The sequence below is a fragment of the Oryzias melastigma genome, linkage group LG9 (genome assembly GCF_002922805.2).
Source record: "Oryzias melastigma strain HK-1 linkage group LG9, ASM292280v2, whole genome shotgun sequence".
In the NCBI taxonomy this organism is placed as follows: domain Eukaryota; kingdom Metazoa; phylum Chordata; class Actinopteri; order Beloniformes; family Adrianichthyidae; genus Oryzias; species Oryzias melastigma.
This window is the reverse complement of record NC_050520.1, coordinates 26,201,982-26,216,838: the sequence shown is the minus strand read 5'-3', so window position 1 is coordinate 26,216,838 and position 14,857 is coordinate 26,201,982. Positions and strand designations below refer to the sequence as shown.

General features: G+C 39.1%; 1 protein-coding gene across 14 annotated transcripts in view; it reads left to right on the top strand.

The window, feature by feature from the left end:
• Positions 1–14,857, top strand: part of rimbp2 (RIMS binding protein 2) — a 94,434-nt gene that overhangs the window by 54,359 nt on the left and 25,218 nt on the right. For 11 of the 14 annotated variants that reach the window (XR_002919680.2, XM_036213646.1, XM_036213645.1 and 8 more), the window contains exons 1-5: positions 698–720; positions 2,773–7,260; positions 10,041–10,091; positions 11,720–11,740; positions 14,613–14,814. Coding sequence is in view for 13 of the 14 variants with exons in the window: in XM_036213646.1 (XP_036069539.1) it covers positions 6,985–7,260; positions 10,041–10,091; positions 11,720–11,740; positions 14,613–14,814 (550 nt within the window). In the remaining variant the exon portion in view is untranslated. Of the gene's footprint in view, positions 1–630; positions 721–2,772; positions 7,261–10,040; positions 10,092–11,719; positions 11,741–14,612; positions 14,815–14,857 lie in introns of those variants that run through there. The other 3 variants (XM_036213640.1, XM_036213648.1, XM_024276045.2) reach the window with 2 other exon arrangements.

Sequence of the window (14,857 nt, the reverse complement as noted above, 5' to 3'; positions counted from 1 at the left end):
ACATCAGGGGCACGACCAAGCTCACCATCACAGGCCATTAAGAGGTTTTACCGTGAATGTATCATGCATGAGCCGGTTGGTTTCGTAGCTCCTGACTGGAGCACCCTTTGGCCTATATGCTGCTGGAGCTGCAGCAAAATTCACATCTCAGACACCCCAACAGTCAACACTGCAAATTGCCTCCACGACACGCCTCGCAATTGTTCATTGAATGTAATTAAATTTTCTTCCTCTGCAATGAAAGGTTTTTTCTTCCCCTTTCACTCCGCTCCCGAGATACGTCGCAGAGTACAGAGTGTTGTATTTCAGTGTATTTGATTACATCCACCAACACACAGGGCCGTCAGGAATTAATGGTTCTTGCTACATTTATTGCTGCATGTTTAGGGCAGAAACACGAAAGCCACACGATTATTGTTGCACTGCTGTTGCTGAAATGGCAGCCTCTTTTAGTCACGCTTTCCGGAGCATACTACAGAACCTCAAGCAGCCTCCTCCGATGAATAATGCATAGGCTATTGCTGACAACATGCACAAGTTGAGTGCAGTCTTTTTGTCTAATCATAGTGACTTTTTTTGGTTCTGAACACAGCTTATTTCTCTTTTTTCTCCTTTCTTCTTTTTGCTTAGGAGAATGATCTTCAAGATTTCCTTCAGGAAAACAAGCACGTGAATCTCCAGTGGTTCAACAGCAGCCACAAAGCATCTGAGCATGAAAAGGTACGGAGGGAAAAAGACTCGCTGCTCACATGCTTGTCAGCCATCTATCAGTGTTGTTTCATCCGTCACTTGAGTGTGGTTTAATGACTGTATTGGGTCACACTTTCACTTGTCCAGCATTTCAGCAACCAGCTTTTAATTTGAAATGTTGGTCTGCAACACCCTATTTGTGAGAGCTCAAAAGCCTTTCTTTGCTGTCAACACACAGTCAAAATAAACCAGCCAACAAGAAGCCCCCAGCCTGTTTGTGAGCACAAGGCAATTCCACGAAGCAGCTGACTGGCTGGTATTTGTTGCTGGGGTGGAGGAAGGTTGGCATGCTGGTTATTGATGTTATCAGACTGAAGGATATGAGAGCAGCTCTCTGCAGGGCAGTGCAGATCTTAGCCCACACCAACACCCCTGCGTTCCGCTCCCCGCTGTTTCTCAGATGAAGTGGGCGGGGCTAAGAAAGCCTTCAGCTTTTGCCCATAATATATTGACCTGCTTTGTCTGGTTCTGCTGGGAGTGCTGCAGTTTGATTATTCTACATTAGGTCTGACAGGAGCTCCTCTTCATGCGGAGGTCGGTGGTGTGTGGAGGCGGGCTGCTCATAGGCAGACTTGCTGGTCTGTGTTTTGCTTTGTTTGTGTTTGTAGAATCGCCCTCCTTGAGGAATCATTAGTCATTCATGGCTGCTCGGAGGACAGGGCTTTACCACATTATAGCTGCAGGAGATAGTCAACATAGTGCAGATTAAGGGCCTTTAAGTATGCTGACTAAAAATGAGTGCTTTTCAAGAAACAATGCAAATGTTTAGTGATGGTTAGTTTGAAGGATTATCAGTTGATTTTCTTTTTTTATTAAAAATATTGAAAAACAATACAACACGATTAATCAGAATATGCTAAAATAATAGGAGTCTAAGCTTTGGGCACTCCAAGCATGTAGGTTCTTGAATGCCCATTTAGCCCATAGTGTTCACACTGGACAAGCAGGGAGGGGCTTCTTTTACTTTTTCTACTGTTTACCAGTGCAGGTCCTCCATTTAGAGTTGGAAGAGGCTTGACACAAAATGTCAAAGTGGTGCAAATCTCTCAAATGCTGCTCCAGGCTGTTTCTGCATCTCTTTTCCAATATATGAAAGACTGTGTTAAATAATTCCAGCTGAGCACAAATCACAAATATTAATTTCTTCTCCATGATCAAATTTTAAATGGTTGGAACATCCATGAGTTATTTAAAGGGGACGTCATGCATGTCAATGCAGAAGCTTGAAATGCACATTTACATGGACATTTCATTTTAAGTTGCCTAAGGTGCTGTGAATGTTGAGAGATAAACACCAGCAGGGCTGCAGCAAGAAGTCTTCATCTGATGTACAGATTTTAGCTCTCTGACATGATATTCATTTCCATGAGTAGCAAACTAAGGACTTGTGCTAAACAGAAGCAGATTTCAAACTGTGGATGTTCTGTATTTTGTATAGGTTTTTAATCACTAATGTTTTGCCAATCAAATTATCAGTCAGTCTTCTTGATTTAATATAGAACTTGTCATGCATCATTTAAGACACAAAATGCTTTACATGTCCCCTAATGCAGAAAAACTGAAGCACAGACAAAACAAACAAAAATATAAAAAAATAGAAGTGAAACAACAAGAATTGACTGTTATGTAGTGAAACGCTGTTATTAATTTTTTAACAAAAGTACCACAGAGCAAGAAAACACTGAAGATAATATCCATAGATAAAAATACAAATAAAAACATTCAAAATAATGATAAGGATGTGAGCTGAGAGTACAAACTTAGCAGGAATCCTACCATCAGCAAAAGTTCAGTCGAAAGAAAGGAGTAGAAGTGTTCAACAATTTTCCTATTAGAACACCTTTATTCTTATCACGGCTGAACCTGACAGGGTGATGCTTCTGGATGGTTTTATCTCATTAAACTTTAGACCTTCAGGTGAAAATGGACACTCCAGGAAACTTCAAATAAAAATAGAAATCATTTAACAGCTCAGCTTTCAAACTCTCATCCCTGTGCTTTTTATTCGTCTCGTCTGCTCAGGTGAAATTAGAGTATGCCCAGCTTAAAGAAACTCTGGGTGCTGTGACGAAGGAGAGAGATTTAGCCCTGTTGGAGAGGAACCAGCTCCAAAGCAAACTGGAGAACCTAGAGCAGGTGCTGAAGGTGAGTAAAGAAATGGTCCCAAACATGCCAGATCGTTCATACATCTGAGCTTCTGATGCAGGTGTAGCTATGGAACCTTTTCCACTCCACCCTCTCCTATCTGTGCTACACTGCCTCCACGGGGTTCTGTTCTGCTGTACTGTCTAATGCCCTCAACATGTCTGTTGCCTTCCAGTGTCCTTTTTGGGAGTTCTGACCAGGAGCTGTGAAAGAGTACGAGTCTGGAGCAGTCTGCCCTCTTTACTACCCCCCTTTTCACCTGTTTATGTTGTCCCATCTCACCAGCTCTGTTGGGTTCCTCCCTTTCCTCCTCCCCCTCCCCCACCTGCTAGATTTATAAGGTATCACTGCTATGCGTATTCACTGGGAAAGCAGCCCTAATGACTCCCTTTATGATGGCTTTCTGTCCACCTGAATGGCTATGCTTATCTCTTCCTTTATCCATGGGCTGATTACACTACACTCTAATGGACGTGTGGCTGTTAGGCCACAGCACTATGGAATGTGATATATGCATGAGGCAGGATAAAGAGTTTGGCTTCATGGGAGGAGGAGAAGATGAACTTTCAAGACTGGGTCCACCTCCACAATAATAATGTCACCAGCAAGTTTGATGACATTGGCTCTTGCAGGTCTTAATTTTGACGGCATGAAAATGTCATTTGCTTCCTTCACTTTATGCTTGGTTTATGGTTTTGTGTCAAATACAGGAAAGTCCATTAGGACAGAAACTCTGCTGGTGTTGACACTTATAAAATGTCTTAGTATTATTCTGCTGTAAAATACACTAGATGGGTGGAGGAATTAGTTTTATTGTGTGTCAGTATTGAAAAAAGCTAAATCCTGTTTTCAGCGTTTTTCGCTGTTTTCACTTTTTTTTTATTCTTTCCTGATCATATTTTCAACTTCAGTTTGAGGTTTAAGAGTTAGTCAAATTCTATGCAATGGTGAATAACTGAAAGATTAGGAACATGTTATGAAAATGATCAGAGTTGCAGCTACTGGTGATTTATTTTAGAGTTGTAATGCCTTAGTCACAACTGCCCTTATGGGTAGATAAGAGCTGTCTGTGGGTAAAAAAAAAAAAATGCTAGAAGACCTGGTGGCAGACAAGGTGGGGGCTAAAAGTCATTAGCCAGAAGTGGAAATTCCGCAAGATTTCAGAGATGTAGCCACTTTAATCAAGACTTGAAGTGAATAAACAGTAGTTCTGGATTTTGTTAAAATGTGTCAAAAGAGGGTAAACACTTTTAAAAGACTTTTACATTGGAGCTTTAACTCTAGACCAGCGTTTACGTTTGACCGCAGTTAGCTTCAACACTTTCACAATCAATTTGAATCAGCTTATTCTGAGGCTTTATATTGGAATTTAACGCTTTATATTAGTCATGTTTTGCATATTGGTAAAAAGCAGCGTAAAAGTGTTGCTTACTAGGGCAAAACCGCTTTTCTCTGCAGATCAGCTAATTCCCGTTGATCATGTAAGGTGTTACGGTACGTCAAAGAGCATTGTAGGTTTTGACAGAAACACCTCAGAAAGCTTAAAATGCAAATTTGATCCAAAACAACACTATCTTTCGACCGAAATGTTTGGAAAGCAGGGGTGGGGGTTGATGTTTCAATTCTGGACTAATGATTTTCAGCCGCTATCTTGTCTGCTACCAGGTCCCCCTCAACGAATGGGCAGACCTACAGGTATATTGGGCATGCAAGTGGCCCGCACAAAATTTTAAGATCGTAGACCACTTGCTGTACCCATAGAGCAAAAATTGTCTTGCATGTTTTTTTCTATGGTCATGCTGAAAGCGATAAGTCTTGGCAAACACTCATGTAACACATAAGCAGGGAAGATTTTATTTTTTTTCAAACCCCTCCCCAAAACCTGTGCACTGCTCAAGGGGCCCGTCAGTGCTATTCAAGGGATGCGTGCGCGCTCCTTGCATGGCTGTTACGTACTCCGTGGTTAGAACCTCACTGTTGTTTGTGCTAGTATCCTACTGACGTCCTATAGACATAAACCATTGGCATGAATAGAGATGGTCAAGGCTGACGTCACTAGTATAAAATACCTCACCTCTTGTTCCAAAGAAATGAAATCAATGTAGTCGCCATTTTTCGGATTTTACCATTTTGGGACCAGATGATGTTATAAAGCAGTAATTGGTCCCAGAATGTGTCAATCGAACTTTTCGAATGTTTGAGATGGGGCCAGTAGGCACCACATGCTCTTATTGAGGCATCTGTCCAGTTTATAAATTGAATAACTTGTGATTAAGAAAATATATAATGAAAAAATTAGGTTTAGCAAGAACATGTTCAAAAAAAAATACAAGAGTTAGAACGGTTATTCTGACAAACAGAATGACTGAGTGATAGTTGCTTAGTTTTCAATAGAAGTCTTTGTGATTTTGGCTTTCTGGGACCAGCGGTTACTTCCTCTTTGGAACGCGAGGGGGGAGGACGATCAGTCCAGTTCTCTCTATGTACTGTGTATGGCACGAATGTATCGCCTGCACACCACATACGTGCACTACTTGCATGGGGTCAATAAGTAGCCATTGCGCACCTTACAAATATCTAGACACCGTACGACAGAATCGCCAGTACTTCAAACGTGCGTGCAACTTACATTATCCTTTCAAATGTTTTGCACTGCACTTACCCCACATATATACGTTCCATTTGCATGACCTACCCTAAGGTGGCTACACGATCCTCAACTGCAAAATACACCTCCCTTAAAGATGCAGCTGTACCTGTCTACGACCCTCCATAGACAAAGATAATCCAAAAGCCTGCAGCACAGCTCCACCTTTATGTGACTAAGGCATAAGAAGTTAACCACGATTCTCAGCTGCTTTCTGCGTTCAACCACCATGCAGCTACAAATAGTATGTAGATAAGATTGGAGCCCTTTACATAAAGTCTAAGTTGCTGATTCGATGCATAACCATAAACCTACAGTGTTTTCATATCTTGGGGGCAATGACATAACATGAGGACGCCACCACACTGGCTTAAAACAGAACAAAGCATCCAGTACTGTATGGCTTACTGATGTCATGGATGACTGCATACAACTGACCTGAAGAGTCACAAAAGAGTTTGCTCCCTTTTTCATGTGATATGAAGTCTCTTCTAATTAAGACATCACTCTGTTCAGTCAAAGTAATAAGAAGTCCTGAGGGTGTTGTGTTTGAAAAAAAAGGGCGGCAAACCTTACTCTTTGTTAAAGTCTTGAGCTATGAACCAAAGTTGGTACTCCCTCTTTTAATTACATGTTTTTAGCTGAATCATATTGAAAATAATTTAATATTCCATAGTCCTAGTGTAAGGCAAAATACATTCCCAGAAGAATAACAGCATATTACAGATGTTACTGGGCTGTACAACTCAATGAACTGATTAGAGAGAGTGCACAAGTGTATTACTGCTACTTATAGTTATTTGTCTGATGTGATTGTGCACAAACATTTTCTAGGTGGATGGACATTTCAGCTGTATTTGGAGAGAAAAAGTTTTATCTATTGTCAGTTTGGAAAGAATCTTAAAAAAAATCCAAACTATATCAAATTTCAATACCAAAGTATATACCAAAGTCAATGGTGCATAAGGCAAATGTCCAAAATAAAAGGGCCATGCAAAACCTAGCATCTCATGTGCCATAGAATGAAAAAATAACTGATAAAGATCAATTCTACATGTTGATGTGGAAGTAAAACAAATGACCAGAATATTGATAATTAGAAATGATATTGTAATATTGTAAAGAAGAATGAACCAGAACTTCTCCATGATCACGTTCTTCTTTTTGTTGCTAAGAAATAGATAATGAATCAATGTGTTGATGTTCCTCTGAGATTTTTTTGTCTAACACCAGCCTCTATAAAATAACTTTTTGTGTTCTGCAATCAATCAAAGATTGAAAGAGGGGGCACTAAGTCTCATTTACTCCAATTTTTTTTTAAATTTGTTTTGCACAGAATGTTATAATCGTGGTGTCACATGACAGTTGCAGAGGTTAAGGAAAGATTCTACCTTTTAAGTATCTAATACTTCAGTGTAAATGAGCCTCTGCACATGTAATGTATGCACATGTCAACACTGGAGTTGTGCCTGAATGTGGAGTCAAAAACTGGAGATGCATTTTGTGATGGTTCAATGCCACTGGATGTTAGTTCCACTAACAGCCACCCTCTCTATCCCTCTCACACTACAATCTTTCCCTCTGGCCTCCATCCCCACAACCTTTGCGGGCAGCATATGCGCGAGGCTGCGGAGAGAAGGCAGCAGCTAGAGTTGGAGCATGAGCAGGCCTTGGCTGTTCTCAATGCAAAGCAGCAGGAGATTGACCTTCTTCAGAAGGTAAGAGCTTGTGAAACAGTAGCTGCTCCAGAGGAATTGGTAATCTTGTTTATGAATAGATCAAAAAGAATTTGGGTAATATGTATGCTAAAGAAGAAGCCAAACTGAAAGTGAGATCATAGAGACTGACTACTTAACTTAAATTTATTATTACAAGAACCCCCCTGTAGTGCATCCTCTTAACTTCATTCTTCAGCTGTCCATCATTCTCCAAGTTTGAGCAGTCATATCAGAAACACTGCGCTTGTTTGTTACAAGGCAGTAAATCTGACAACCAAAACATAAAGTGGATATAACAAGAAAAACAAAAGTGTCACGCCAGGGCCGTGATAGTCGAACCTCCTCCTCTGTGTGCTGGAGCTGACTGTGGAGTCAAAGAGCCCAGCGATAGCTGAGACGGCTGATATTGTGAGCGTGATTCGAATTGTCATCGGTGCCATCTCTGGAATCTCTGTTTGTACCCAAGTGTTGCTGGTGCTGCAGCATTCTAACTTCACAGTCAGCCTTTTAAAGCCAGTCTCGCTCAGCTTTTTCGCTCATGAACAGAAGCTAATTACTGCCTTATCTTCTTTCAGCCACCGGGTGCTCTCTGTGCTCCTAATTGATTGCTTGCAAAGTAGATTTATGAATTTGTTAATTCCACACATGCTTGCCTCTTATAGTCATATAAGAAAATATCATCTGGCATGCTGTGTGTCTCCAAAGTGTCAGTATTTTATGGTTAAAAAGCTCATTTTACTTGCAAGCGCTACAGAAGTCTCTTTATGGCAACATTATGTTGAATAAGATTAAAGTGTTGTTTGCTTGCACAGAGCATCAGACTAGGCTAAACAGCCACTCAAACATTAACTGTGTTTATGTGCTTAAAGCTGACAATCTTTTACACTAATTAATTAACACATAAAGACAAATAATAACCAAAGGGAGTTTTGCTGTGGTCTTATTTTTAGCATCAGTGCATTTTTTAGCCTCAGTGATGTGCATAAAATCTGAAAATTGGAAACTTGGTGTCCTGACAAATTTACACGAACCTTTTTTATCAATTTGTGTTGAATTTACTGTACAAACAACTCAAAAGGTAACACATTTACGGAGAAGCATTAACGTATTTATCAGTCACCGGATCTACAATTTGTCCCACTTAAAAGATGAGTTTGGTCTGTTATGTTCATACACTTAAACTGTGAGAGACAGAATGCAAGGAAAAAAATCCAGAAAATCACATTTGTTAGTTTTTAAAGAATTCGTTTTTATAATTGGTGCAAAAAATGTATTTTCTGCAATCAAGCAAAAAAATGATGTCCCTTACAGATCTGTAACCTCTTTAAGATACTCTTCTATCCTTTTTGAATGGATTATCTATAGTCACCTGTCCATGCCCTTAAACAGTTAGCCTCCAAGCTTTCCACCCTGCCAAAGAGCTGTCAAAGGACACCAGGGACAACATATTCACTAATCTACAATGAGCAAGCAGCTTGATGAGAAGAAATCAACTGTTAGAGCAATTAGAAGCATCACCTACAATCTCCCTCCATCTGGAGCTCCATCCAAGATCTCACCTGGTGATTGGCATTGACCTGAAGAGAGCTGGGACCACAGTAACACAGGTTACTATACACAAAGAATCATAGACTCAAATCCTGCAGAGCTCCAAAGGTTCCTCTGTTTAAACAGTACGTTTAGAGATGACCAGAAACCATCAGGATGATCCGGAGGTCATGTGGTCTGATGAGACCAAAATGAAACTCTTTGGTGTAAACATGCTGTGTTTGTGGGAAAAAGAATGCTGAGATGCAGTCCGAGAACACCATACCCATTGTAAAGCATGGGGGTGGAACCATCATGATTCAAGGCTCCTGTTCTGCAAAGGGGACAGGATGGCTGTTCCGTTAAGGAAATGATGAATGGGGCTATGTATGCAATGTTTTGGGGTAAATACCTTCTTCCATCAGTGAGAGCATTGAATGGCTACATAAAAAAACACATAAAAACATCTCAAGGTTATAGAGTTCCCCAGAACTCAACTCAATCTAGAGGGAATTGAAAGTCAGACAGCCCCAAACAGCTCTTGAGATTTGCTTGGAGAAATGGACAAAAGTAGCAGCAACCGTGACTGCAAACTGAAAGAAGATCTACAGGACACATTTGACATCTGTCATTGTTAACCAGATGACATTACAAAGCATGGAGGTGAACCTTTGTTGTTGGCCAATACTTATTATCAGCTCCATTTTGTAAATAAATTCTTTAAAAATGCAGCAACGGGATTGATTATTATTGACATTTTGTCTCTGACAGTTGAAGTCTATTTATGATGAACATTTTAGACCCCTCGTCTTTTTTAAGTGGAACAACTTGAAGACTGTTATGCTTTTTCCACAACTGTATATTTTAACCAGACTGAAGCAAAAACATTTTGAACATGATTTTCATTTCATATGAAGGCTAAACTTTAACTAATTAAACATTTAAATAAATGTAGTTAGTAGGCTAACAAAATGTTCATATGCCGTATTGATTATTTCATACATGATTGTTTCATGCTAAAGAAAACAGTTAGAAAAACACTAAAAATATGAAAGATGGAATCATAGAGTCGGAGGATCTAAGCTGGTTCCAGCTGTTGTGAAATTGAAAGGTAGAGTTTTAATCAGATCACTGAGGTTTTTCCTCTTCACTTTGGGTTCTTGTGTCTCCAAAAGACTTTTCACTGCTGCTTTGAATGAACTCTAAACACCAACAGACATTAATATAAGTGAACTCCACCTTGTGTTCCCCAGGCTCAGGTTGAGGCTAAAAAGGAGCATGAAGGCGCTGTTCATCTGTTAGAGGTGAGCGTCTGGACACTGGGGTGGGGCGGGGGGTGTTTTTCTGTGGATTGTGCACAAGGACTAATCAGCTGTGAGAGATTTCTTTTTCTTTCTTTTTTTTTCTTTTCCTCTTTGTATGACTTCTTTTTCCAAAATGTTGGAGTTCCTCTTTTTTTCTTGTGTATCAAAGAAACTTTGAAAAAGATGAAAAAAATGCAAAAGCGAAAAACAGTAAAGTTTGTACCAACACAAATAAAATACATACTTATGTTATACTTACAAGTTGCTGAATTAAAATTATTTTTTCCAATCTTTAATTTAATGTTTCTAGAATAAAAAAGTTGGAAAACAAGTGAAGTAATTCATAGAGCATGGAAGTAGCACCTTCACTTGACATTAGCAGACGTAGGTGTCAAAAAAAGGCTTAAGCCTGAGGTGTCCAAACTTTTCGTATAGAGGATCAGCTTTTGTGAGGTGAAAATATTTGAGGGTCAGCCTTTTGCCACTCTTTGAACTGTTTCAATAACGTTAAAAGTAAATGGAGTTTTTAATGAACATTTTATTGCAATGTGATAGATCTAGATCTAATAGATAGGTTTTTACCAAACTTTTGCATTGTTAATTCCTAGTTAGCTTGTCATAGTTAGCAGGTCTTCACTCTTGACATTGAACTTCTTGAACATAGCCACAGTTTTTTTACATATTTAGCAGTTATTTTGTATTTCACAAAAAATATATAAAATTTCCACTTTCCTTCAAACTTTTCTTTTTTATTTACAGATGACATTTTAGAAACGAGCTAGAAAGGGTCACAGATGGTTTACAGCGGTAATTTAGCCAACCTCAATCGAGAAATTGTCCACACAGTTTTAGGGAAATGCTGGGTTCCGCATTATATTGAGTTTATGATAGGAGCCTCTGTGACAGTGGGAATTTAACAAAAAATGCATCATTTGGTCCAAAGTCCCCCCTTTTCCCCCCATCCCCAATAGCTCTGCCCCTGTCAGATATTATTTGTAACACACCAGTGTGACAAAATTCATGGTTGCACCTTTTAGGGAAACAGAAAGTTACGTTGAATATGAAGAAGACCATGATGTGTTTTATTTTGTAAAGTAGTGAAAAAAAATTGAAACTTTAATGGTCTGGTAGTTTATCAATGTCCATATTTGTGCAACAGAAATATTTATTCATTTTTGAGTTATCGGGATAAAATAAAACATCCATTAACTCTCAATCACTTCCCAAAAAAATAATCACTCTTGTATTATATTTATAAAGATAAAGACAAAACTCTGCAATTTTTCAAATTTGAACTTAAACAGATTTCTCACAGTAATATTAGTTACATTTTAGAGAATTGCTCAACTTTTAATAAGTAGTTTATTGTCTCAACAGCATTTCTAAACTAACTCTTCAATCCAAACTTATATCTTGATAAACGTTTTGGAGTAAATAAACCAGAAGAAAAGCAAAATGACTCGATTTTTTTGCCTGTATGTACAATGTACAAAATGTACAAAAGGTGATGTGTGTGCGTGTGCAGTGCCGTGCTGCAGTGCTGTGCATTCAGGATGTGTAAGAGAAATCACATTTGCTGTTTCCTGCATCTCTTTTTATTGTATGGGTGTGTCTTTATGCCTGTACAGAACCACTTGGACAGCATGCAGGTATTTCAGAATTGCTTTTATTTACTTGATTTCCTCTTTTTATTTTTATGTTGCATCTTTGTTAGTGGTGGAGACAGTAATTTCTGTTTGCAAAGGCAGTACCATACTGAGGAAAATCATATATTTTTGGCCTCAGCACATCAACGCAGTTGCCGTCAAGTTTAAGAAAAAGAAAAATGAAGAGTAAACATAAATCAGTTATGAGCAAATGTAACAACTCTGAGCTTCTTCAAAGCAATCTTTCTTGGGATTTACTACCCTGTCAGCACTGCTGTCTCACAATTCTTCTCAAAGAGGGCTCACAAGTGAGGGGCTTTTTCTTGTTTTCATTTCTTGTTATTTTTTGAAAGGCTTGAATCTGACTGACAGCATAAGCTGCAGATTCTTCAGACTTGATCAAAAGAAAAATTCAATGAACAATGGATGAAAGGCTTCTGTTCATAAAAAAGGAAGAGTTCATAGAAGTGGGCTTGATTTCATTCAAAAATAAAAGCATGCTGGCAAAAATATTGAGAGGAAATATTACTTTGCAAAATCTCTGTCACATAGAATTAGATTCCCCAAAAAGATGGATCAAATATTCTTATGAGATTTCCTCCAATATAGTCTTTTGTTGTATCTTTACATAGCAGATTTTCCTTTGTTCAGATAGATTTTAACATAAGTGCTAAAAAAACATCAGATATTATCTTTTTGAGACAGTTTTTCAAATATATATAACAAGTTTTCAGTGTATACCTTTATGACTTTGCATGAATGTTATCCAGCATGTGTTCAAATGCTGTCAACTACCATGGAGCCCATTCTGCCATCCAAACTAACATTTTGAAAGACACTAACACCATCACAAACCAAAGTTTTTTCCAGTCTTCTTGCAGCATGCTCTATCTAGCCACAAAATGCATGAAACGGACACGGAGCAACATGAAGTAGCAAGCGTGGCCGTGTGTTGGGCAGTGCTATAAAAAATTCCAGGACCGCTTTGGTGTCTTCCGGAGCATTCAGACTGTTGAGAAGTGTTTCCGACGGATTGCATCACTCTAATACACCCTCCAGCACCTGGAATTTTCTCTTATACCTGCCCGAGCAACTACTGTTGAGTTTGTTAGTGTTAGCGTGTGCATTAGCCTTTTGTGCTCTTAAATTCTTTGAAAGCCATTGTGCGATTTTTTTTTCTTATTGTCAGTATTGCATGGAAAGAACACAACCAACAAAACAGAAAGACTGACACTTCCTTGTTTTCTGCAGACAAATAAAGCATATAACTGGAGTTTGTTTGTGGTTTACCCCTTAGCAAAAAGTGGTAAAAGTAATATGTCCGTATTCTCACCCTAATCCCTAACTACTAAAAAACGATATAATAGCCTACTGGACTACTAGTGCCCTAGAAGCAATTCAGACACCATGCTCACTACTTTTCTTTTCTTTTTTTAAATACTGTGGATATCACGTCACAGATTTCCTGAAGTGAAAATCTAATCAAAACTAACATTTCACGATGTCTAAAATATGGATGGTTTATTACAAATTTGTATTTAAACATGATTTTTTTAAATGTTTGACATCAATGCATTGTGGTCTATATTTGCTAATGTAGTGAGCATCAATGCACATTGTAGTGCAATATAGTGAGTACAGAAGGAATTCGGACATACTTGTCTATACTAAGGTCCAATCCGAATTCTTCCCTTCTCCCTTCCCCTACCTTTAGCCCTCCAAACGGAGAGCAATGGAAAAAGTGTCTCCGATTTTGGACATCACTCTCTCAGACAGCACTTGCACTTCACAAGCCCCCTCAAATGGAGGGGTTGAAAATGGAAGAATTCAGATTGAGCCATAGTGTCTCTGAATTCGCTCGATGACATCACCAATAGTTGCCTGTCAGCTAGCGTTAGCGCGAAGCTTCCAATTGCTCGAATATACATAATAAAAGCGGTTTTATGATTTTAAAAAGGTCATGCTACAACTAAAAGTCATATTTAAATTCAAACTTATGTGCTTCAGAGTGCACCCACACTAAGAAAAGTGGTTCTCCTCCTCGGCACGGCACGGCGTGGTTTACCCTCGCTTTGTATCCCCCTGCTTGGAGGATGGGATCTTTAGAAAAATATTTCGGACACCACTCTCACTACTAATGCACCTTTAATGGTAGGGAGAAGGGAAGAATTCAGATTGGGCCTAAAAGTGAAGCAGTATGCTTAAAGTTATTTACTATTTACTATATGTTTTGTGAGCTTAAAATGATCCAGTTCAGTCTGAAGAAGTATTTTGTTCATTTATTTTCTACACAACACGTCTATATTGTACATGCTTTACTTGTACTTAAGTATTCTTAATAAAATGAACATAAAATCTACTACTTTTTGCTGAGGGACTCTTTAAGTTAGCAGGAAAATACTGAACTCTGAAGCTAAGTACATGGAAAATCTACATTTGATTTGACAGTTGAACACGTCTGTTGGTTCTGATCTTTTCATGGTCGTACTACAATAAGAAAAACATGTTAATTATCATCAACATCACCTTCTAGGACAGTTTGTGTTTTCAAACTTCCTTGATTTATTTTTCTGTATTATTAGAATGATTGTACTGTACTAGTGCATGTGGTTTGTACAAATGTACTGTCAAATGTACAAATGTCTCTACAGAGATGATTTTGTGAATATTGTGTGTTGGACCTAAAAGTCCTCAATAATTGTTTCTTTTTTGTGCGTGTGAGAGGTAAATTTGCTCTAGCGCTTTAGTGTTCATGAAGTGCAGCCCTCATACATGTCTTCTGTCTGTCTCTCTGCCTCTTTACCCACCTGTTTGTCGCTCTGTTGGCCCGTCTCTCGCTCCTCTCTCATTGACTCTCCTCCCTCGCCGTTATCAGGCCAAAGTGCGAGAGCTGGAGGAGAAATGTCGGTCTCAGAGTGAGCAGTTCAACCTCCTGTCAAAAGAGCTGGAGAAGTTCCGGCTCCAAGCCGGGAAGTTTGACATCCTCAGCACTGAGCCCCTGACGTTGTGCGAATCGCCCGGCTCCCCCAACAAGTCCTTGTCACAGCTCCTCAATGGATTGGCCCCCGTAGGAAAAGGTACGTGCATTATTAGAGTGATTTTTGGTGTTTCTGTGGCTTG